This window comes from Sceloporus occidentalis, unplaced genomic scaffold (assembly GCF_023333645.1).
Source record: "Sceloporus occidentalis isolate IW3139 unplaced genomic scaffold, rSceOcc1.0.p SCAF_4, whole genome shotgun sequence".
NCBI lineage: Eukaryota > Metazoa > Chordata > Lepidosauria > Squamata > Phrynosomatidae > Sceloporus > Sceloporus occidentalis.
The window spans coordinates 31,360,536-31,386,765 of record NW_028316984.1 but is presented as its reverse complement, the minus strand read 5'-3'; the positions used below and the strand labels follow the sequence as shown (position 1 = coordinate 31,386,765).

Sequence of the window (26,230 nt, the reverse complement as noted above, 5' to 3'; positions counted from 1 at the left end):
CAAATTAAAACAGCTTTAAAAGGTTAAAATAGTTTTAAACCCTGTGGCCATGTGGCAGGACATTTTGGAATAAATTTGTAGGCTGTTAATGTTTTAAGAAACAGCTGTGTCCCCAGACCAGTTTCTATTTGCCTCCCATTTTTACGCATAACAGACCTCATCATATAATAACACTTATAAATATCACCACTAGGTGGCAATATTATTTAGGGTAATTTCAATATTCAATATTTTAAAATATGGAGGAAAAAACCCTCAAACCTTGGTATCGTTAAGGTAGTATGTTCAGGTTTTGAAGCTTCCTCTATAAGAGGCAAAACTATTTTCTCCATGCAGTCAGTAAGAACGGCAAAGGTTGGCTTTACTATGAAATCAATGAAACCTGTAAACAGTGGGATGAGAAATAACAGTATTTAGAGGTTTCCCCCCCTTATCTTTTCCAGTCAGTAAAAAATTTGCCTAAGATCACCTAAGTTGCTTTAGCGACATTAGATGTAAAGTAGAAGTGATTAGCGTCCGGAGAAATGATACACTCTTGGAAACCGTATTTCAAGGAATAGATAGATAGATAGATAGATAGATAGATAGATAGAGGTGTTGAAAGCCAGCATGGTGCAACAGTTTTAATGCTAGACACAAGGAAGCCGGACTTTGAAACTACTTGGCTAGAGAAACTCACTGGGTGATCTTGGACAAGTTACGTTTTCTCAGCCTCAGGGGAAGGCAATGACAAACCCTCTCTGAACAAATCTTGCCATGAGGACACTGTTCACTTTAGGGCTGTCATAAGCAGGAAATAACTTGAAGGCACATAACAACTATATTCTTCTCTCTCTCTCTCTCTCTCTGTGTGTGTGTGTGTGTGTGTGTATATTCAAAACTTTTAAAGGCTGCAGTTCCCAGAGTCTCCCAGCTACTGTTCTTGGAGTTTTCGTTTTTTATACTCGGATAACATTCTTGCTATTTCCATTTAATTGTTACATTTATTTCTTAACTTTCTCTTGAGATACTCAGTCTGTTTTTATACAGTATACCTTTGTGCATATTCTCAATGAGCTCCATGGCACTTGACGCCTAAATAAGACCTGAAACAAGTAAGGCCCAAGTAAGTTACCCCTAGAATCAACTGCTGAGTGACCAGTCAACACTTAAATCAGTACCAATAATTCTCAGTTTAGGCCTAAATCAGGGCAGGAATTAGGTGGCCCTTCATATGCTGTTGCCCTGCCATCCCCCATCAGCCTTGGCTATCATAGTCAATAAGAAGGAATGTTGGGAGCTACAGTCCTACAATATCTGTAGGGCCACAAAATCCCAACCCCTTGCAGCTGCAGCTTACAAAACCACTTCTCACAGGTTATAGGTGGTAGGCTTTTACTAGCTTACTGTTACCCTTCCAACATTAAGCAACTATCCACCTACAACAAGGTGTATAAGATAGCTAGTATGACAAGACCCTGCCATAAACCCAGATGTCTCCATATCTACTCTCACAGCAACATTACAGTTGCTAATAATATCACCCACAATGTCAGAGAGGCACTTACTTGCTCATCCTTCAATGCAATATATGTCATCCTATGCCACCAGTGCCCCTCTACACTTTACATCAGATAAAAACAAATCTGAAATTAGAAATAATGCACAAAACTGGTTGCAGAGCATTTCATCCTTCCTGGACATCCAGTGGGCCCTTCTCATCCATGGGAGTTTGGATTGGGGGGGGGGGGGGCTGTGAATGGGGAAAAACATGGGGCTCAAGCCCATATTAGTCAATGGGTGGCAAAGTCCACGTGCCTTGGTCAGCATGCCCATGGGCATCTACCACCATTGGCAAATATGGGGTGAGGCAATCCAAAGGTGTGCCAATTCACAGATGGCTAGGCTGCCAATATGATGGACTCACTGGACAATATGGGATTTGCAAGTGGCGGTTCACAAACAAAAAAATTACAAAGGGGGATAGGAACAAGAAATCGTTGAACTGAGATATATACACAAATTCCAATTAATTAGCAGAGGTATTAACACAGGTAATAGTTTCTTGGCATACTATATCCTCATAAAATCCTCATAACTGGACATATAACAAAAAGAATTTCCTCAGAGAAGGTTTTGGCCCCAAGGAAACTGGTTTTTGGCAAACAGATTTATTGTTTTCACCTATCAATACTAAATGGCTAGTTTAAAAAGTACTACCAGCTACTTGAATGATCAGTATCATCTCACACAATTATTGGAAGATTTATGGCTAGGGTCACAATTTGCACTTTTCTATATCATATTACACCATATCCACTCCCACATCTCTGTAATTATTCTTAGAAACCTGTGGCTTTAAAACCATTTTATCAGTGGATCTGAAGAAATGGGCTAAAGCACAGGCAAAAATACATCAGTTAGTTTTACAGGCAGCGTTATTCCTCCTCCATCCTTTCCTTTTTCTTCTCACTAAACTAAGCCCTCACATGAAGCAACATGTGTGTGCAACCAATAGCAAGGAACTGTCGATCAGATTTTTTTAAAAATAGTGCAATTGAGTTGATATTCCAAATTACTGTTTCATTATGCCATGGAAGTGTTATTTCACAATGCATTAGGAGAGTTCTGTCACATCAGTGAATGGAACAAGAAATATCCTCAGGAGACAGAATTCAACCTGCTGCTCTGAGATGTCAATACTGAACAATGCTTTTTCCTCTCTCTAGTCCCCAGCTCCTCCTCTAGCTTTTCCCAGAACACTTGTCAAGGCAAGAATTTACACAGAGAACAAAGCATTATCCCCCACCAAGATCTGAACAAGCAAAAATCCAATAGCACACAAAACAAGAGACCTCACATTCTCTCAACATGTTCTATAAATTTGCTGGGCATAAAGGAGCGTGTTAGCCCATTCTCTTCTTGGAAATAGATATTCTCAGACTGGAAAATACCCCACTGATCATCCGAGCCGGGAGATGGAGACATATGTTCTAACAAGCTTGGATTAGCCAGGATGTCATCCAAAGCCTCAAACAGGCCCCCAGAGTGAAGATTCATGTCCAGTGTGTTAGGGTCCCAAATTCACACACCGAGCAAGAATCTTGCAAGATTGAGTACATGTGGCTTGGTAGCAAATCACCTGTCCTCCCATTGCTGATGAGAACAGCATTCTTATTCGGTTTTACAATTATATCTACAACATCAGAGCAAGCTGTAATTGGAAGACCATATTCTACATACAAACACAGCTCAAGCTTGTGGACACTGCGTGGTTACTAACTTTGATTGTCTGCTCAAACTGCTTACTACATAACATATGTTTTTTTTACTTATGCATAACAAAACTAAATATCTGTTGTTTATTCACTCCTCAGAAACATGTTAACTTTTGTAGCTATACTTCCTTAATTTCCCAGTGAGTAGCAACCTCAAAGAAGTCTCATACAGGAAGATATGGTATTTCAAGTATTCTCCCCCCCCCCCCCCCCCCCCAGGACAGTTAAATATATATATTTGCATCTACAAGCTTTCAGAGAAGCAGTAAGCGCTTGGTTTGTTTGATTCCTCATCTGGAATACTGTGTCCAGTTCTAGGTACCACAGTTCAAAAAGGATGTTCACAAGTTGGAGCATGTCCAGAGGAGGATGACCAAAATGGTGAAAGGTCTGGAAATCATGCTTTATAAAGAGACACTATGAGAAGCTGGATATGTTGAGCCTAGAAAAGAGATAGTTAAGAGGTGATATGATAGCCCTGCTTAAGTATTTGAAGGGGTGTCACACTGGGGATGGAGCAAGCTTATTTTCTGCTGCTCCAGAGACTAGAACACGGACAATGGATGCAAGCTACAGAAAAAGAGATTCCACCTCAAATTTAGAAGAAACATCTTGACAGTAAGAGCTGTTTGTCAGTGGAACAAACTCTCTCGGAGTGTGGTGGAGTCTCCTTCCTTGGAGGTCTTTAAACAGAGGCTGGATGGCCATCTGTCAGGGATGCTTTGATTGTGATTTCCTGCATGGCAGGGGGGTTGGACTGGATGGCCCTTGTGGTCTCTTCCAACTTTATGATTTCAGCAGATGTTATGTTTACATATTGGTAATTTGAACTATGGATGTTTTGATCACTACTTTTTCCTATGGGTAGGGTACACACTAAAATAGTAGTAGTGATAATAGTCACAGTAATGGTGGTAGTAGTAGTAATAATACCAGTCACTAAGGAACTGGAGACTGAAATAAGTGGCTGTCAGACTTAAAAGTCTGGTCTTGTTTTATAATGATCACAGCACTGTTCTTATAATTATCTTATCTCATAAGAAAAGAAAAATACCAATCAGTACCTATTTGTGACTGTGCTATCATGGTGGAATTACGGTCACAGAGAGGAGAGAAGGGTAGGCCTAGTTGTGCTTCTTTGTCTCCCTGCAGGAGGAAAAAGGACACAATGAAAACTGTATGACTATAAACACAAATGAAGACAATAGTAAGCATCCACAGAACCCCCAGCCATTGGCGTACATTCAGCAGCAAGCAATAGGATTCCAGAGGGAGGGAGGGAGAGGGGGAAAAACGCCTTCACTCCACATGTGGGCAAGCAGCATGTTCTTTCCTTGATGTTTTCAATAGAATGCATGAAGCCACATCTGTCACAGCTGGGCAGGGGAGCTCCATGAGGGTGTGGGCTTCTCCACCATGCACAAGGTACATACTTGTGTTCAGTCATTAAATGATTTCCATATGGTGGGATGAAAAGTGCTTGGAAATCCCCTACCCCACCCCCAAATTTTTTTGAATACAACTCTTTGAATTCTCCAGCCAACATGACCAGTACCCATGCAGGCTGTGGGATATTGGTAACTCTACTCCAAAGAAGTAACTTTTCCAAGCTTTGCAGTGCAGTGCTGCCCCCAAACAAGAAGTTGCTAGAGGGGAATGGAAAACCTGCCCCCAATACCCACATCTATGGAGACAGATCCATTGGAAAGATATGTGATACTGGAATAGTAACTAAATGGAATCTCACTGTTTCTGAATATCAGATACCAGGGCAAATGAGAGGGGAATACTCTTGCTTTCATGACTGTAGCCCTGTTCAGGTGTTGCTAATGTGGATGTATTCAACGTATACACAAAGTATCTGGCCCTGCCACATCCACTGTCATGATGGATTTAATTGTGATGAAATGTGAACAGGAACTGTCCAATTACTTTCTGTGAGGAAAAAGAGATGATGGAGAGGCAGGGCTTGATGTTGAATCCAACCATCTAGCTAATGCCTGAATAGGACTTGCAACACCTGAACAGTACTCCAGAACATTCTGCTAGTTTCTGATGAAAACAGAATGCTTACAGACCAGTCATGTGGCTGGGGAAGATTTGCAAAGAGAAGTAAAATGTTTCTTTGATTACAGTTGGCCCTCGGTATCCTCAGGGGATCCATATTGAATCCCCCCCCCCCCCCCCGTGGATACCAAAATCTGCAGATGTTCATGTTCTGTTGCCACCAATGGTGGTGTGTGTATATGGCCACATCACCATTAGGGACAACAGGACTTCCATGGCAGCACACCCACATGCATGCACTGCCATTGGAGACAATGTGGGCTTGCCATCCACGGATACTCAAATCCACAGACTTGCCATTTTGCCAAGGGCTGACTGTATTTTAAAATTGGGAATAAATAACATCAAATTGAATGTATGAAGGGGTTTTGCTTTGTTTTTTGACGGACTCCTAATATCCTCCAGCTTTCCCAATGGGATGCCAGTAAACCTACCTTGGGAAGTGGTACTGTACTAAAAGGATTTACTCCCACACCTTTTGTGGAATCATATGTTCAATCAAAGTAGTACTCTGGGTGAGTATAAAAAGGTCATATACACAGGGGGAGATGCAAAATACATAATGGTATAAGCCTTCATTAGTAGGGTGGCAAATCCACTCTGGATGTCAATTTGAACTTTAAAGGAGCTAGAACCTCAGGGACATCCTTTAAGATTTGAGCTCAATCCCAAAATGCATTCACTGCCCCCCTGACATGGAAACCAGTAGTTGCCCCTGGGAGGAAGCCATAGCTTCCATAGTCTTTATAAATGTATTTCAGGGAAGGGGCCAGTACCTGTCGAAAGAACTCTTCCATCAGTGCTTTGGTCCACCGGAAGTGTAGCTCCCAGGCCTTTGATGGATGACTGATGTCAGCCGCATGTAGAATCAGGGACATGGCTCTGGCTTTGTCTATCCTGCCCATTCAAAAACAATGCCTCATTACCAAATTGCCAGAGCAAGCAGGAACTTCATTCTCAGGGCACATCAAATAGCTCCAAGAGGACAAGAATGCAGGGCCAGTCCTACCACTAGGGAGAGAGACAACCACCTCAGGCAGCAGTCAATCGGTGTAGAGGAGGCTGCAGAAGTTGCAACTGACAGTTTTCTTCTGTTGGAGGAAAGGCCTCTGTGTTTACCATGGACTGCTTTGTACCTCTTAAGATGGCCTACTGTGTTCAGGTTAGGCCAGCAATGCTGTCCTGCCACCAACACTGAGATAAGACTCAGCTGCCACTGCCCTCGTCTTTTCGGGGTGTCCTTTGCCTGAGGCAGCAACCCCTCCTCCTTTGGCCAGCCCTGCAAGAATGGAAGGAATCCACTTACCCTTCAGTCTGTTGAAGACTGTGCCTCATGGATTTGATTTGCTGGAAATGACCCGACATATCTGTAGCCAGGACCATCTCAATGGCTAAGTTGCGCAGCTCCCTGCAGGCAAAGTTACTCTGTCAGAGTCACATTTCTTTCATAATGCAATGTTTTAGTGACAAAATACCTTTCAATTTATTCCTCAGCTCAAAAGCAAACATTTAAATAAAAATAAAAATAAAATAAAATGCACTTAAAGCTACTGTATTATTAACTGGAAACTTCCTAATTTCATGAGGGTTGATGGAGATGCATATTTTAAAGAAAATTCACCAACCTATTATTACTACTGTTTCAGTCCCACTCTTCTGGTAATCTTAGTTTGAAAATAATTTTGAAATTACTTGCACTTCACAAATGTAGGGTGTTCCTTCTCTCACCCTCCGTGTTAGCCACCAGAACTATGCAAGGGTATGTTCCAGGGGCATCAGACTATCCCACAGACAATGAGAGAAAAGAGAAACCAGTTGGATGAAAGAATCCAATTAGAGAAGGATAATACTCTCAAAAAAGTGGTGGGCAACTTCCCAGGATTACATCACCTCCATGAGTCTCTGGGAGATTGCACACACTCATTTCCACCACCACCAGCACCCCACTCCTCAAAATTATGTGGTCCAAAAATTCATCCTAATTTATTAATGTCATGGGACCTTCAAAAGGCGAGTGAGCTAAAAATTCAGTAAAATGGTAATAACATTTCCTATTTAAAAATAGCATTTCCTAAAAGTGTGTCGTGGAGGCACAGCTGGACATTTGAGGATGAAAGAATTGGGCCCTCAAATTTTGAGGATGTGGGTAAGGTCCATTTCGGGCCATATGTGGCCTGCAGGCTGCCTTCTCCCCTATTGTGAAGTGAGAATCTGGGCAAACCTGGGTAGAGTCAACCAACCACAGCTCATTGAATGCAGTGGGAGAGCTATGGGAAAATGGATATAACCTAGAGGCTTGACTGCAAAAAGTTCAGATAGGGCCAGTCAGAGAGAGAGAGAGAGAGAGAGAGAGAGATAGGGGCCAATTTGAAATAGAGTTGGGGTGGTTAGGAAAAAGGGAATGGAAGAGATCTGAATAAGATTTTGGGGAGCAAAGAAGATAGAGATGATAGTTTAGAGAAAAGCATTCTTTGTTTTGAAACTGAGGTGTTACACTGTCCTGTGTAGAATTCAAAGATATAGCCATGTTAGTTTGTAGAATCAGTATGCAGAGAGATCTTGTAGCACCTTAACTGAAAGAAAGAAGTTGGCAGCATGAGCTTTCATAGACTAAAGTCTACTTCCTCAGACTAGTTCCCAATGCCTTTGTTCAAACGACCATCATTAAAACTGGGCTTGCCACTTTATTTCCATACACAATGGAGTTTTGATTTGAATTGACATTCTCACATACCAATAGCATATATATGTCTGTTCCTGGCTTCCACTCCTCCATATGCATCTAAGGAAGAAGACTTTAGTCTATGAAAGCTCATGCTGCCAACTTCTTTCTTTCAGTTAGTCCCAAGGGTGCTACAAAGTATTGCTACATACTGTATTGTGGGTGTAGCATGCACAACTAGATGTTTATTTTTCTCTCTTACCATAAATCTTTACTGTTTTTGTTTTGTTTTCTAAATCACGGTCTGAATCTTTTAATTTAATAATCAGCAAGGGCATGTTTTACCATAGTGAACCCACCAAGCAATACAGCCAATTTCCCAGTATAGTGGTCACCTTGAAGCCCGAGTACTAGATTCAGGGAGGAATCTTAAGGCTAACAGGTGAGCGGTAAGAGTCCAAGGGTTGGAACAGCAAAGCCAGCCTGGGTAGGAGTTCCATTACATGTCTCTTAAAGTAAAGGTCTTCAGATCTTGGATGGAGATCTGAAGATAGCTGAGGCCCACAGGCTGCACTTTCCCCATCACTGCGCTAGAGAATGGTAGAAGCTTTTGCTGGTGTGTGGGGAGGTACAGCACTGTGCAGCCTGGTGGGGCATGAATGTACCTCCTGCACATAGGGCAGTTATCCACCCAGCACTTATTAAACCATAACAATGTGTGTGATTCTTTTTGAAACTTTCTAACTGATTCTTTCTCTCTGTGTGTTTGATTCTTTTCTTCTTCTTCTTTTTTGTATCTAGTTGCAAGTAATGCTTCCAATGAAGCTTTTATAATTTTTAATCATTGTTGTTGTTTTTTTTTTTGGGGGGGGGGAAGGGAGATTGGGATATTATGTTTTGTATTGTATGGAATTTTAACTGTAAGCCACTTTGATTGTCCTTGTGACAGAGCAGCAGGGTGAAAATAAAGCTATTATTATTATTATTATTATTATTATTATTATTATTAGTCACCTTGGCATGAGAAAAATCCACAGAGTACAGGCTGCTCACAGTAGAGGAGGTTTTCACACATTAGCTTGGTGATATGGCAGCAGGCCAATAGGCAACGGTTTTATGGAAAACCTGAGCTGGGTCTCTGATCAGTGTCCTTTTAAACAAGCATGGCAATCTTACCTCCATTCATCTTTGGTTAAGTGGGCCAGGATGTTCATTTCTTCTTCTTGCATGATTTTATAAGCAGCACTTACATGATGGTTTTCAAGAACAGAGCGGTCATTGTACAAAATTGCAACATCTGACCTAGATGCAGAGAAGAGAATATTAAGCAAATGTTCATAGACCCATTATGCACCTGTTATCTTAGTAAGAGAATTATATCTGGCCAAGGCCAAAGAACAGAAAAACATCTTGTATTTAGAGCTTGTAAGAAGTTATCTTTTTACTGGAAGTTCCAAAATGCCCCAATTAATATGGCCAATGGCAATAAACAACACTTTCTAATTCAGCGTCTTCTGAGTTGTGATAACTCCACCAACTGGAAACCCTGTTGCAAGATATTTACAGGTTGTGGAGACTACTCAAACCGGGGCCAATCTTGGAGCATTATGAAGATGGTGCATGAGGCAGGAAAATGGTCTCCCTACTCATGTGAGTAGGGAGGTGGATCCTTCATGGGATTATGGGAGGTCTGCAGAGGAGTTACAATAACAGCCAGCACAAACTAGTGGTTTCCAGGTCACTGGGCAGGTGAATCTATTCTGGGCTTCAGTTTTAAAAGGGCTAGCAAAAGTGTTGACCCTATTTGGGGGATAGATTTTGGCACCCAGGATAGCTCATTTAAAATGAAAAACTAAATACTGTATAGAGTAGATGTACTTCTTTATGGATATGGAAGCCAGCCACCATGGAACACAGCTAAATACTCTAGCAGAAATGCTTATATTCAGATAGATTTTTAAAATAATAGAAAATATGATTCAAACATGCAGAAAAATAAAGCAGTAGACTCCTGGATAAGAATGCAAAGAACATTACAAGTTTTCTTCTCCTCCCCCCAAAATTGATCCCATCTAAAACATCATCAGCTATTACAAGATTTTCTTTTGTCCCTGTGGGTAATGGAAAGACTTGCACATTTTGGAAAATAGAAAAAGTATGGTATTTTGCAGCAAGGGGGGGGGGGGTGCACACATGTGTGCATGTCGCACACCCACAGAGACACAGACACAAACTTTGCACAGACACAAAAAAACCCTGAAATGAGAAAAATAATTTTAAAAAGCACACAAAAATTCTTAGTCTTTCCCAGCAAGAAGGAAACATATGTTATTTTCTCCTTGCATCTAAGAATTAAATAAGCAAAGATTTACATCCCTACAACAGTGGTGGCAGATAGGTAGAAAGTCTGTGGAGGAGAGCACCACTATTTATTTTTCTCCCTATGAATGAATTTTCCCACATACAAAAAAATATCCTTAGTGTATCATGAAATCAGGTTTTATTTCAGCTGCTTCTTTTTTCTGAGAGAGAGAGAGAGAGAGAGAGGAAGGGAGGGACCATAGGTAGGATCAGGGGCATATAGTACTATCCCCATATCCATGAGAGTGGTACCTGTGGTTTTACCTACTCATCTCTGAAAAATATGTTCTCTGCAGGCATTTTCTAAAGTCTTTCAGCACATTTCTATGGTATGCCTCTGACATACCATATGGTATGCCTCTCTATAGTCATGCTGGAGGACTTAGAAATGACTAGAGAGGTATTCTGTCTAGGAATCTCTAGGTCCTCCAGGTCCTCTAGGGTCAATCTACACCGGAAGTAATTCATTTCAAGAGCGTTCACTGTTATCTACAGTTCTGCATTCCACAGTAGGTCCAGGAACATGTCCCCCATGGATAGAGAGATCATTTGCTATTGTTGTGTGCTTTCAAGGTGTTTCTCACTTATGGCAACCCTAAAGTAAACCTATTATGGGGGTTTCTTGGAAAGATTTATTCACAGCAGATTTGCCATTGCCTTTCCCTGAAGCTGAGAGAGTGTGCGACTTGCCCAAAGTCACCTAGTAGGTTTCATCGCCCAGCTGGGAATCAAACCCTGGTCTCCAGATCATACTGTATTACAAAATAGCATCCCGCACTGAGCCCCAAATGAGACAAAGTATTTCCCTCCAGAGTGGTTTGCTTGTTAGGAATTAAAAGACACTATATAGTTATTCTTTCTCCTTAACCTATTTTTTTGAAATAAGGAATGATAGAAGAAGCAGTGGAAAAATGAGAATTGCAGGTAGAGGACAAAGTTGGGTGAAACCATGTAATATTCAGTGAACGAAACACTGGGATGGTGAGATAAAAGTCTCATCCAGAATTTTATCCCACTACCCCATTGTGCTACTTTTCAGTCACATTGTCCCCTCCTTCAGCTGCATACATAGACTGGGTCAGCAATTCCTCATTACAAAATTAGGGTGAGAACTACAACCATAGTTTGAGCCAACTCAATTTTATTTTTTTATTTTTGTTATTCAGTACTGAATGGGAAGAGGCATTTTTCTTCTTCCACGTTTAGGGCTCCCAAAGCTAAAAAAAAGTTAGACAAAAATAGAAAAGGGGTCTAAATTTGGAATTACTGGATTGAATGGTAAATATATATATATTTAGGTACAATGCTTCCAGCACTGATATGATGTGGTCACCATAGAAGCAAATACAACATTAGATAAATAAATCAACACACACATTCTGAGCGCTTAAAAGTTTCTTCTCTGAGTAAGATTTGTGGTAAAACCAAGTCTGGAACAAAACAGGAGGCAGACAGTATGATGGGTGAGGTAAAATTATTCCTCTTTGGGGGTGGAGGATCAGATTACTGCATGGGGAGAGTTGTTTCAGTAAATACTGCAATGTGGAGGTCATATTCCATGACAAGGCCACTACAGATATACAACTTCTTTCCTAGTGAGAACCAGATGACTTTCCTGATGTGTATATAGGTACAGAAACTGCACCACCAATGAGGAAAAACATAGTCTACCAACATCTGGAGCACAACAAATTCTGATGCCTGATGCAAAAGGTTTTGGAAGAAAAAAACATCATGTTATGGATATCCTATAGAAACCTCTTCATCTCAGCACTCTGCAGGTCAGGCTGAATCTGATCTTCCTTTCTTTCTCCATTGTTTTCAAATGCTAAAAGCAAAGGCAGCATTGGAGTTTTGATTTTTTTTTTAAAAAAATCAAAACAAAATAGGGTACCCACAAAGAGAAGTAAGACCAACACTATACCTTTAAAAGTTCTGAGACAGCAGAAGAGGATGCAGCCACCATGTCCTTGCCCATTTGCTTTTCCTTTGAGTCTCCAGGCCCACATTCTCCCCCTGCCTACTATTTAAAATGCATCAAAAATTAGAATATATTTCTATGTAACAATTAGGCAGCAAAAGATGGTTGATGGGATGTGAAAAACATCAGGCTGAGAGTCACAGCAGCTGCATTCTGCCCCACTGTGTTAAAAGAACTTGTACCATGTAGTAGTAGAAGTCTTAGGATAAAGCTGGATGTTAAGTGAAATGCATATTCCCCACAATTAATCCATCTTCCCTCTCACAGTGGAATTTCCTGACAAATGTGTGCTCAGCAATTCAACTTACAAATTGAGCTTATGTTTATTTTCCAATAAGCAGCTACTAAACTAAGCACACTAAATACATCAAAAAGGAAAATTACATGTTTTGTGAAAGAGACATATTCCAGCATGTGGGGGAACACCTCGAAAAAGATGGTAAAGATATCAGCAACTTTGAGCCCAGATCTTTCATCTTACTGACCTGGGCTTGAGTCCCTGTTCCCCCATCAAACTTACAGTGTGACTTTGGACCTCACATCTTCCTACCCCAACCTGCCACACAGGGTTGTTTTGAGGTTAAAATGTACAAAACCCTCAGAGAAAATATGGGATAGAAACAGGAGAAAAACTAAACTAGTTTAAAGTACAGGTCTGATCCAGGAAAAGTTCATTTGTTGGATTATAGGTCCCCAAATTTCCTTACCAAATCTCCTTTCCTTGCTGGGGGATCCTAATAGCTTTGCTCCAAGAAAGTATGGTTTCCAAGTCCTGGTACTGGTAGCAGCTACAAGTGTGGGCCAGCAGCCCTACACCATAATATTTCCCACTGAAATGTCTCTTTCACTGTTGTGCATTATGAAAATGCAGGGTTGGGGATAAGGGACAGCAGTGTTTCATATCAGTCGCCCTTCCCTTCTTCCTCTCCATTTGCCTTCTGGAAGCTCTTCAATTATTGCAATATTTAAAGCATCTGCACTGTACTGTTCGTATTTAGTGACATGGAAATGTCATCAACTCTTGAGGGGAAAAAACATTTGGAAGCCTGCTTCCTGAGGGAAATATTTCTTACTTCCCAGTTTTAGATGTGCAAGGTTACCTGGTCTGAATATGGAAGTTGTTTGTAGTCCCCGTATGCTCATAGTCATGGATGGCAGCAGCAAAGATCATTGCTAATATTTCCAGTTCACTGAGCCAGTGCTAGTCAAGAAAAACAAAATCACAGGCAGTGCAATAATTCATTTCTGCTGAAACTTCATGTCAAAACAGATCCAACATATATAAAACCCTGAACTTCTTTAACAGAGCATGGAGTAGTTCAGGGGCCCTTCCATATTACACAATTATAGCACTATCATTCCACTTTAACTGCCATGGTGACATCCTATGAAATCCTGGGGTCAAATGTACATGCACACACCCAAAATACACACAACACACACACAAATTTTGCATTGTGACAGCACATCCCTGCAAACCACAACCCTCTCCCCTATTAAAAAGACTTGTCACTTCTCTCTAAATGTGACATAACTATCACCTATCTTCTCCTCAAATCTTTGTTAAATTCTCTTACTAATCAACATTAATCATTACCAATAATTTACATCTCTTTCATATACATCAAGTTTAACTTGAGTCAGCTCTATTTACTAACTGTCAAACCCCTTTTACTGATTATCCCCCTTGTTTGTTTTACGTAGTCTATAAAAGGTCACCATATTTTCAAAAAATATTCCTTTCGGTTCCTTTTTATTAAATTTGTTAAATTGTCTAAATGAGCCAATCCCGTCATCTTCTCTAACCACTCAACAAAAATCAGAATAATCTGGATTGTTAAATTCTCCAAAGCCCCAACCAGCAAGACCAATGGAAGGAACTGCAGAAGATGTAATCCAAAGGTACCCCCATCCTGACCGGGAGAATTTATAAAGATAGTCATTAGATTGTCATCTCTGATTTCCAAAAACATATTGTTACAGCACTGTTTCATGAATGTTTAGTGGTAGGCCTTTCTGGGTATGCATAAAGTCACTGCCTCAGATCCCTATGGGCTTGACCCAACTCTTACCATGATACCAGTGAGGAGCAGGATGCAGTGCACAGTGTGGGTAACGTCGGCAGCATGGATTAAGTTGTGATAAGGATTTTTGTGTTTGCTGTAACCATTTTCTAAAGCTTCTCCAAATGAAATAAGATTGGGAACAGGAATCTGCAAGAGGCAAACATCAAAAGGAAAATTGATAGCTTTTTTTTTTTTTTTTTAGCTTTGAGGTGTGCAGTCTACAAGGTGATATGCATAGTTCATTTGGCCATTCCTGTTTTCAGATGTCATCATTAAAAAGTAATGATGAAAAATGGAAGACATACATACATATCACTTGCAGCGATAAAAGGATAGGGCTGGTTTTCAGGGCAGTCCCAGAAGCCAACTGGAGTCTCTTACAGTTCAGTGCTTGTATGTTAAATTGGAGTTGCTGCTAGTCAGCAAAATGGGTAGCTTCTAAAGGCAGACAGTTTTTAATCTTACAAAATCTCAGTGTGACCCTCCTCTGTGGTATGCCATGCACCATTCCCTATGACCAGATGCTTGTTGTCACTTACAGTTTGGACCCAGGCAGTGTCAGGACTGGTCATCTGGCTTGTAAAGCAGTGTCCAGCTCCTGACACAAAGGATGTCCATCATCCATTTTATTTAATAGTCATATCATAGAGAATAGCTGCAGCCCTGCATATTTTTTGACTGCAGCTCCCATCATCTAATCCATTGTCAATGTGGGTTAGGGCTGATGGGGGAGGTAGTCCCAGAGCTTCTAGAGTGCTACAACTTGCCAATATAGAAAGATCCATTTTTTTTCCCAAGCATAGGTATGCATCCTACTGAGTGCTATTTAGTGTGCTAAATGACAACAAACTATTGCACTCAGTTGGGGAATGCTATCACCTTAGAAATCATATACTTTCTTTCCAAGATGCTAAAAAAAAAGCTTTGGGTATTAATTTTCTTTAAAAGCCTGCATATGTGATTTAATGAGGGCCTGTTTCATGATATTCTAAGGCTTTTCCATGTTACTTTTCTTGCTTATCACACATGCAGGTCATGGTCCAAGAAGAGGGTAATATCACACTCCACCATTTCAGATCCAGCTCACTCCCCTAATTCATAGAGGTAACACATACTATATTTATCAGACACCCATTTTGCATTTTTAGGACAGAAAAAATATGTACAGTGGGCATCAGTGGGCTAGCTATCTGCATATTGGCATATCCATGGCTCACCACACCCTATATTATTCAATGACGCCACAGCCACATAGACATTGCCACCTGTTGAATAATATGGGGCTTCAGTGTCCACTTTTTTCTGGATCTATAGAAAGGGTTTGAACCAAACCCCTATGAATGGGAAGGGTCCGCTGTACTATATACTTGATGAAATTGAGGCAGGTAGGTCCTTTGCAAGAGATTATTTGGGAATTCAATAACCTTTGGTTGTGGGGGTGGATCTTTATTTTAAAATGAATTTTCTTACCTTGAAACGGCTCAATAGATCATATCGGGTAAACAGTTCATACATCATAAATTTCAAGCTGTGGCCTCCACTTGCTTCATTTAGGGCAAACACATCGAATGACCATTTATCAACATCCTGTAGGTGAGGCAGGGGGGAAGAAAATTTAGGATTTTTATACTTCCCCCTCCTTAGTAGTATTACAGGCAATTTTGAAAAGTTAAGAAATGTCATTAGATTAAAGCAACACCTGCTGTTTAAGTATTATATGTGACAATATAATGTTAAGAGAGTGTATGTGTATGTATATAAAACTGGCATGATCCAGCAAGACAAAAACACTTGGTGTTCTGTAAAAAAAGCTCACTGCCTCTGCTTAAAATACCCTCCACTGGAAGTCTATGTGTCCAGATGACCTACATCCAGGGATATTAAAAGAATTGGCAAATATAATCTCAGAACCATTGGCAATAACTTTTGAGAACTGCTGGAGAACAGCAGTAGTCGCAGCAGACTGGAGAAGGGCAAATGTTGTCCCCATCTTCAAAAAGGGAAAAAGGAGGATCCCAACAATTATCGTTTATTTGGCCTGACATCAATACCAGGAAAAATTCTAGAGCAGATCATTAAACAGAGAGTATGTGTACATTTAGAAAGCAATGCCATAATCACAAAAAGTCAACATGGGTTTCTGAGAAACAAATCATGCCGGACTAATCTGATCTCCTTTTTTTGGTAAAATCACCAACTTGGTAGACAAAGGGAATGCTGTAGATATAGCAAATCTTGATTTTAGTAAGGCCTTTGACAAGGTTCCCTATGACATTCTTGCAAACAAGCTAGTAAAATGTGGGCTAGACAATACAACTGTTAGGTGGGTTTGTAATTGGTTGACTGGCTGAACCCAAAGGGTGTTCAACAATGGCTCCTCTTCATCCTGTAGATAAATAATTAGTGGGGTGCCACAGAATTCTGTCCTGGGCCCAGTACTATTCAACATCTTTATCAATAACTTAGATAAAGGAATAGAGGGCATGCTTATCAAATTTGCAGATGACACCAAATTAGGAGGAGTAGCTAATACCCCAGAGACAGGATCAAAATTCAAACTTTAAAAGATTAGAAAGTGGTCCAAAACTAACAAAATGATCTTCAACAAAGAGAAATGGAAGATATTGCATCTAGGTAGAAAAAATGAAATGCATAGATATAGGATGGGGGACACCTGGCTTAATGAGACTACATGTGAAAGGGATCTAGGAGTCCAAGTAGACCACAAGTTGAAAATGAGTCAACAGTGTGATGCAGCAGCTAAAAAGGCCAATGCTATTTTAGCCTGCATCAATAGAAATATAGTGTCTAGATCAAGGGAAGCAATAGTGTCACTCTATTCTGCTTTGGTCAGGCCTCACCTCTAATATTGTGTCTAGTTCTGGGCACCATAGTTCAAAAAGGATGTTGACAAGCTCGAGCGTGTCGAAAGGAGGGCCACCAAAAAGGTGAAGGGTCTGGAAACCATGCCTTATGACAAAAGAGTTAGGGAGCTGGGTATGTTTAGCCTGGAAAAGAGTAATTTAAAAGGTGATATGATAGACTTGTTTAAGCATTTGAAGGAGTGTCGCACTGAGGATGGAATAAGCTTGTTTTCTGCTGCTCCAGAGGGGGAAAAAATAGAACAATGGATGCAAACTACAGGAAAAGAGATTCCACTTCAACATTAGGAGGAACTTCCTGACAACAAGAGCTGTTCGACAGTGGAACACACTCCCTCAGAGTGTAGTGCAATGTCCTTCTTTGAAGGTCATTAAGCAGAGACAGGATGGCTATCTGTTGGGGATGCTTTGATAGTTCCTGCATGGCAGGGGGTTGGAGTAGATGGTCCTTGTGGTCTCTTCCAAACCTATGATTATTTAAAAATGCTTAAATCAAGATGAATCATACTTTTGATACAGTTATTTGCTTGGTTTACTTCACAGTAAGCAACTGAGAGCCAGTGTGATTTGAGTGTTGGACTAGGACAGTGGGAGACCAGGGTTCAGATCCCCACTCAGCCATGGAAATCCACTGGATTACCTTAGCCAAGTCTCACTCTCTCAGCCCTACAGGCAGACAAGCAAAAACCAGCTCTGAACAAATGTTGCCAAGAAAACACCATGATAGGTTCATTTTAGAATTGCCATAAGTCAACTTGAAGGCACACAACAAGAATCAGAAGAAGCAACTGAACCTACACCCAGAATATGATGGAATCAAAAGAAGGATCTGTAACATAATGTTGTAGTGTGAAGAGTTAGTGTTCTTAAAACTCTGATCCATGTCCTTTCTCATCTGCATTCCTTATCATTAACCAATTTCCCTTCTCACAATGGGATTATGCCAGAGATGTATGCTTCATCAATCAGCCTTGCAAAGAAATTACACATTTACCTTCTAAGACCAAACACAAAACAATGCATGCAAAATGCAAAGGTGAGGGAAATCACACAGTATGAGAAACAGATGTTTTTCACCATGTGAGAAATTACTTCTGCCAAGAATATGATAAATGTATTGTTTATTTCGACCATGAGTTGAAACAAAAATGTAACCTTGCATTTGGCACAGCACTCTTGCAGGAGTGAACCTCCTCACAATGCACACTGAATAATGAATGCTTATTTGAACAGCATCCAGATATTGAGACTTTTCTGCATATAAGCATGAAGAAATACAGTGAACTAATACCCTGTTGCTAGGGAATTGTGGAGCGGGAAGGGGAGATAGCTTCTTTGTGCAATAATTTTAAAATGAGATGTCTCATATTGTTCTAATATCTAAATGAAATTGAAATAAAGGGCAATATACACAACAATATTTTCTCACAAATCTATTTAGAACCAAACTTCATATGAAATGAGAGCATGTCTTCATATTATTTTCATGCCAAAATGTGTACTCCAATACCAGGTGAATTTATCACACTCTGTACAGAAAGACCCACTGTCTCTGTATTCATGATCTCAAGACCTGTGACAGCCTAATAAATGGCAGTTGCTTTCAGAGGTACATGGAGAACTCACATGTGCATGTACCTTAGTCTAAAATCAGATTATGAAAATCAGTGTCATTTGGTGCAGTGCTAAACTAGGTAGTCATCTTGATGCAGGTTGAGTCTCATTTATCTGGAAATCTGAAATAAAAAATATTCCAAAATCCAAAATTGTCCACATGGGTAACTAAGGTAGTGACACCTTTGATTTCTGATGTTTCAGTGTTCACAAACTTTGTTTCATGTACAAAATTATTAAAACATGTTGTGTATAAAATTACCTCTAGGCTGTGTATAAGGTGTATATGAAACATAACTGAATTTCATGTTTAGACTTGGGTTCCATTTCTAAGATAGCCCACTATGTAAATGTAAATATTCCAAAATCTTAAAAACACCAAATCCAAAACAGTTCTGGTCCCAAACATTTTGGATAACGGAGACTCAACCTTTAATTCTCATTGTCACACTCACAAAAAAGAGTCCAGAATAAGGATGCAAATCTCTACTTTGTTCTTCCATTATTTTATCCTCAGATGTGCAAACGCTGGGTTAAAACTGCACCAAATTCTTGCCTCTGAGTTATTTTTCCTCACTGGGTTTTCCAAGTTTTAGGAGATCCACTTTCTGCACAGGAAACAAATAATTGCCAATATTCTTTCCTTCCCTAGTCCTGAAATGCAGGAAGATGTGTTGATGCATATCAATAAACAAGTTCATCTCCATCAGGAACTGGTCTTTTGAAATGCCAATGGATCTGAATTACTCATTCAGGAACAAGTCACCCCAAAATATTTCATATTTGCAATGATGATGATGTGCTTTGTCTTTATAAATCCAGTGCTTTGACTTTATAAACCTTTGTCCCACCAATTCATTGGCCACTTGATTATGTAATTACTATGGTTCAGCAAGTAGAGAGATCTACAGACTAACGTGGCTATATTTTTGAATTCTACCACTATGATTCAGCAAAATCACCTGGAATTTACACAGAAAATAATAAGACTTCCCTCATTGCCCAAATAAATTAACTGGAATGTATTTGTACTTTGTAAATTCTCAACCTGGTACATTCTTACCTTAAAATTTGCTATCACTTCAGCTGGATAGGCCAAACCAACCATACTAGAGGTCCTTCGGTACATTCTAAAGGAAAAAGAAGACTCACTGAAACAGCACCTGGAATCTGGTGGGAATACAGTTTTTTTTAAGAATAATTCTTCTGACATTCCATCTGTGAAAGTCAGGAGTCAGCAAAATCCCATCTCCCAAAATAAAATATTGTACTAAGTAACTTATTGTAAAAATTAGTGGCAGCTGGTGGTTTCCACAGCAATGGAACAGTTAATCCATTCCAGGTTTGTTTTTGAATTTTAAAGTAGCTATTCAAGGTGTTAAAACTTTCTGGAGTCAGAGTTCATCACCATGAATTGAAACTCAGAGCAGATTCTCCATCCTACTGACATGAAAGTCAGCCAGTGTCACTAACTGAAACCATCCCATTTCTCAATTGTTGCATCTCCATAGTTATGCCAATGTCATTTTATTAGTACCCTACAACTTTATAAGAGAACTTAAACAGAATGTTTGTGTCCTTTCTTAGCATATTTCAGACCTTTCTTGAAAAATTATCATCACAAAGAGGACAAAAACAAATGAATCAACAAATGCATAAATGAAAGAAATACAGGAAACTATATTGCCAGGTTGAGAACTGCTGATATTGGAGATTGGCTACTGAGTTATGGAGATGTAACTAAATAACATCTCTTGGCTCAACCCAACCCCAAGGGCCACCTTAAGAGCCAGCAGTCAGTTCAGTTCCAATCAGGGTGTGAGGATGTTTCCACCACCACTCTTCCATCAGCAAGCAAGAATATCACAAGGAATTGTGACAGAGCTCCTGCCTCTGACTGTTGCATCACATTCACAGATGGGAGGAGAGTGGTAACATCCTCCTACTTGCCCTAACAGAAGCTCAACAGACCTCCTTCATATGATCTGGCTACTGGCTCTTTGGGTGGGCTGGGGTGGCATTTACCTAGGTTTACAGCAGGTTACATAGTTTTTACTGAATACTTATTAGGTATGGATCCATAATTTTATATTATAAATCCATAATTGCAGCCAACATTCTTTCCTTACTGCATGTTTGTGTTTCTAAGGTCTAACACTGCTTTGAAATGCACATCTATGCTGGCTATGTGCCATAATAAATGAAATGAAATGCACATCTATGCAAGTATCAAACGTCACTTTGTTTTAAATGACACCATGATATACCTTTCTTGTAAGCAAAAGATTTAACTATGAGCCAGGAGTGGAAACCATGCAACCTTCCAGATGGAATTCTGGAAGATGAATGAAACCAACAATATTTTGGATGGCCACACAATTTCCATCCCTGCTGGAAAAGAATTATAGTGCAATCTAGACATGACTCACAAGGAGCAAGCCATAATGCATTCAGCGGAATAGACATAAAATCATAAAGCGAAAAGGTACCACTAGTGCAGCTCCCTACCATGCAATGAAAGGTGTACAAGAGGGCTGGTAATCTGATATTGGAAAATCAGTAGAATAAATAAATCACAAATCATAAATAATTATAAACATGTGACCTTCCACACATGTTAAACTCCAGTTCCCATAATCGCAGCCAATTGGACAATAGGGAGTTACAATGGAAGGTCAAAGTTATCTCATTGCCTTGTAAATAAGTGTGTAGGCTTATGATACAATTCTATCCATGTAAATTCAAAAGTAAGTGCCACTGAGTTCAATACAGATTATGTCTAGGTAACTATAAATGCACGATTAATGTGTTGGCTGTTGTTGTTAAAAATGCACATAGCAGCATCAAGCTATTTTGAGATACATGAGCCCAAGTGTCAAGGTCTGCATACAGATTTTTTCAAAGTTCAGGACGGATCACCCCCAGCATGAGGCTCAGTTGTTTATTCCCTCTTGAAGGAGAAGTAAAGGGGATTAGAAATTCTTCAGGGTTCTTACTTCTCTTGCTTACTGTGCCACTTGGACAGTGATGTAAAATTTAATAGTGTTGAGTCGAAGGCTTTCATGGCCGATTTCCATTATTTTTTGTGGGTTTTTCGGGCTATGTGGCCATGTTCTAGAAGGGTTTGTTTCTGACATTTCACCAGCATCTGTGGCTGGCATCTTCAGAGAAACAACATGGTTACACAGCCCCAAAAAACCACAAAAAACTATTTAATACTCATATAATACTCAATAATGTCTTACTAAGCAGTTAACAACTGAAAAGTTAAAAGCTGAGAACTCACCTTTCAACAAAAATCCCAGCTTGTACAGCATGTACAATACTTCGAAATTTAGGTTTTTCTTCAGGCCTCCTTTTTGTCATCCCCATTTTCCTTGTGAAAGTAGAAGCCAACCAATCCCGTACTTCCATAGGGACTGAATCTGACTGGATGTCTGAGAGTTCATCCTCTGTATCCAAGAGTCTCCTGCAGAGAGAGAGAGACAGAGAGAGAGAGATGTCTGCATACAAGAATGAATTTAACAGAATCATATATTTTAGACAGTATGAATAAAGAAATAAGTACCAAGCAGTCAAAGCCCCAGTAACCAGAACTGTTGCTTAGCTGCAACAATACCAGTGCTCAGCATCACTTGATTATGCTACAAGATGAACCACAGCTCGAAGTAACATAGGAAGCAGTTTTATACTGTCCAGCCCAGGGCCAGATTTCCTACAGATTTTGGGTTCTTTGGAAAAACAGAAACAATCACTTAATTTGTTGTTATTGATTTTTACTGCCAGGTATAGGAAGAGATGTGATAAGGATTTCCTTCCTGCTAAGCCAAAATCACATCACTGGTTTTGAGTTCTATACACCTTGGCTGGACTCACTGGGCTCTGCTTCAGGCAGCAAAATATCTCCGGCTCATCCTTGTCAGGCTATAGATTCATTTCTTCCCCTTGTCTACACTTAGTGGCTGTAGCTCTCCACGGTTTGCCAGCCCTATTTAGCATTGCCAAGAATTGAAATTGGGACCCTTTCCTTTTTTATTTTTAATTTTATTTTGCACAAAAAGTTTCCAAATCAAGATGCTACTCTGGAACCCTAGGATATGAAAAAAGAGGGCTGCTCCTTACAGTAAACAGAGAGGTGCAACTCCCAAGAATATTCTTATTAAAATACAGGCTATATTTCAGAGGAATGCAATGACAAACCACCTTTGTGTATTTCTTGTCCAAGAAAACTCTTATGAATTTCATGGGATTGCCATAAATTGACAGGTGGCTTGAAGGCCCATGCTTTCCTCTAAATACAATTCATTATAGTCAACAATAAATAATTGGCCTTCTGTCTGAATAATTACTTCACACGCATGGCAGAGATCCTGTTTTGTCTTTAGGTCTGAGTGGATCTTTGTATAATCATTTGTCCATGACTCCCTCTCCCTGTTTGAACTTTCCACCCCTCTGTTAATACTCAAAATGCATTTTGGACAAAGAAATTAGGTAATGGAAGATGGAGAAATAGAAGCTTTCCCACTTTAGTCATCCTGAGGCTGGCAAGGAAGAGAAAAAAGAGAGATTTCCAAGGAGATTTTTCTTTTAGGTCTAATTTGTTGCTGACATTCAGGAATGTCTGCAAGCTTTGCTGACTTTTACAACAGAGCTGCTTAAAAGCAATTGAACAATGTTGTTCTTTAGAAGCAGAAACAGTTCCACTTCTCATGAGCTATGTTGCTGATTTTACTGTTAACATCTTGTTCATTTTCTTGACCATAACACTGTGCTTTATCTCCTAAGCAAGAGAAAACCTTTCACTTTTTTTCAGTTTCTTCTGCACTGAGCATTTTTAGACCTCAAGTTCTTTCCAGCCTCAATATGTGATTTACAAATTTTTGGCAAATTATTCCAAAAATAAATAGAGTCTTTTTTGGGGGGGGGATGTACAACCCAAATTCAGCAGGTGTTCATATACCTGGCACTGGGTGGAAGAATTTATCAATGTCAGTGTCTTCTGCATATGACTTTTTATAAATAAGTAAATAAATAAATAATATCTCAAGTTCTTTCCATTCTGAATATTTTTGTGTGTGTGCATTTTCAGAAATTCTTACACAAACAAAGAAACTGAAACACATTTCTACACCATCCTTGTACTTTCTTACATGCCTCCTTGGAAAAAATAACAATTTTAACTAAGAAATAGAAGTTAAGCTCACATGGTGTTATGTAGCAGTATCTAGAACATAATTTAATGGGGTAGAAATAAATGAATCTGATTGATAAGGATCTAAGCCTTATTCTTATTTAATCCTCTAATATCAAAAATAACTGCAGGTAATCTCCACCAGCAGCACCTTATTAAGCAACAAAGAATGAGTTACATACTTCCAGTAATGTCTATCCATCAAAACAATGGACACCAGTGGCCAAACAGCTCTTACAAATCTGATCCAGAGGATTGATGAACTCCTGGACCAGTGTTTTTGGGTCTATGTGAGAGGAAAGTAAAGTCTGTTTGTGTGACATCAGATGAGCCTGTGTATTTTCTTTAGTATTCTATTCTACTCTGTTTTGTGACATACTCTTCTTATTTCTTCCTAATGTATTCCAGGAAATGGATAATGAAATGGATTGTCAAAGGCCATAGCAGTGTCCTGTCGCAACTCTCAGCTTGAAGACCTGATTATATTTCCTTTCTCTAATATTGTTTATTCTCAGAGGATAGTTGAAGAAAATTAGTAGCACTTCAGCTAACAAATGAGAAATAATATCTGAAGCACTTTAAAAAGGACTTGACTGTTATGATAAAAGGATTATTCATTATTAAAAAAATAGAAAATGGAAAAAGATACAAGCTAACATACTGGCTAGAGGATCACAAATACATCACCCTAATTTTGTTTTCAAAAACTGTTTTTATTATCTTGCCTAGACGGGGAGGGGGGGAGGCTTGTGAGGTTTCTTGGGTCCTTCTTCTACTTCTGCTGAGCTGAATGAGACCTCTAGAGACCATGCCATCTCATTTAGCCCTGTTCCTACTATGGCTGGGCAAGAGTGAGACACCTTGAGATCATTTATGTCAACTAAGCTGCCACCACCTACTGATTTTGATCCCCCCACCCTCTGTCCAGTAACTTAGTTGGAAGTTACTGGGGTTCCAAGTAGCACTTTCACCTCCAACTTGGCAGAGATTTCCCCACCAAATGAGGTGAAAGTCAGGAAGTCTGTGAAGCAATCTTTATGGTAAGCAAATAATCTACATTAGCAAATGATATTTCTCTTCATGAAGGGCACCTCCCTTCAGGCGCACTTAGAGAAGTTACAAGTTACAGAATAATCTAGATCATATTCAGCCAAGATCAGAAAATAAACATACGCCCTGGTGTTGGTGCCTAAACATATTTCCCTGTTCTATTCACAATCAGATGAGATCCAGGGTTCTGGATGTTCACGGGGGTAGCAAGGAATCTGGCACTCCCCTCCCGGAGGTGGGACAGAACCCCCAGTCCCAAAGCATTCCTTTTGTCACCTGAGGCTCTTAAAAATCTATTTAGAATCATCTTGGCCACTGGTCACTCTGACTGGTTGTCTCTTATACTCCACTATGAGTCTGACCCCAACAAAATCTAACTTAGCCTAACATCTCATTAGCCCTTTGCTTACCTGGGTGGAGGACTCATTTGTATTGTCCAGATAATGGAAAGGACCTGTTATAACCGGGCTTCTCTGCCCACGATGGATATTAATAGACAATTCTGTTATGAGCAGAAATACAATAGCTTGTTCTTGTCCTTCTGTTTCAGACCCATTCCTATTTAGCCAAGACACCCAGGGGACCATCTGAGCCAACACTTGGAAACTGTGCTGAATTCCAATCTCTTCCAGTTTAGGATTGTAGGAACGTATGCAAGACTACTATGATTTTGACTGAACTTTGTACCAGCATCATGGTTGTGTCCTTGGGATCTGGCGTAATGTAGCTCTTTCATCAACCCACCACTTCTCCACCCCTTACTCTTGAGGGAGGGGATTCTCCCTCCAGATGTTAGCCAACAGAGCAGTTGTTCTGCTCTGCACTTTTGGCAAAATGGAATTTCTTCCAGTAGAACTGGCTTGTGCCTAATCCTAAACCCTTTACAGTGAACACCTCTTTGAATAAGGACTACACTGCTCATCTACACTGGGTTAAAATCCTGTCCTTCAATACAGATGCAGCAATACTTTCAAACTTTAAAGCTTCTAAGAAAAAAATATTAAGGTCTGGAACTACTTTGAGCTGCATGGACATGAGGACCCAATTTCCCTTTCTCCCACTGAAAACTTTAGTGACAGGAAAAATATAATCAAGCCTT

General features: G+C 39.9%; 1 protein-coding gene across 1 annotated transcript in view; it reads right to left on the bottom strand.

The window, feature by feature from the left end:
• The window catches only part of PDE1A (phosphodiesterase 1A), a 199,586-nt gene that overhangs the window by 15,128 nt on the left and 158,228 nt on the right, over positions 1 to 26,230 (bottom strand). Inside the window, exons 3-12 of the mRNA XM_089519624.1 lie at positions 22,177 to 22,359; positions 19,954 to 20,020; positions 15,865 to 15,981; positions 14,401 to 14,541; positions 13,429 to 13,529; positions 9,163 to 9,288; positions 6,631 to 6,732; positions 6,101 to 6,221; positions 4,322 to 4,403; positions 262 to 382 (exon numbers count right to left, since the gene is read on the bottom strand). Of these exons, the coding sequence (XP_089375750.1) occupies positions 262 to 382; positions 4,322 to 4,403; positions 6,101 to 6,221; positions 6,631 to 6,732; positions 9,163 to 9,288; positions 13,429 to 13,529; positions 14,401 to 14,541; positions 15,865 to 15,981; positions 19,954 to 20,020; positions 22,177 to 22,359 (1,161 nt within the window). The remainder of the gene's footprint in view (positions 1 to 261; positions 383 to 4,321; positions 4,404 to 6,100; positions 6,222 to 6,630; positions 6,733 to 9,162; positions 9,289 to 13,428; positions 13,530 to 14,400; positions 14,542 to 15,864; positions 15,982 to 19,953; positions 20,021 to 22,176; positions 22,360 to 26,230) is intronic.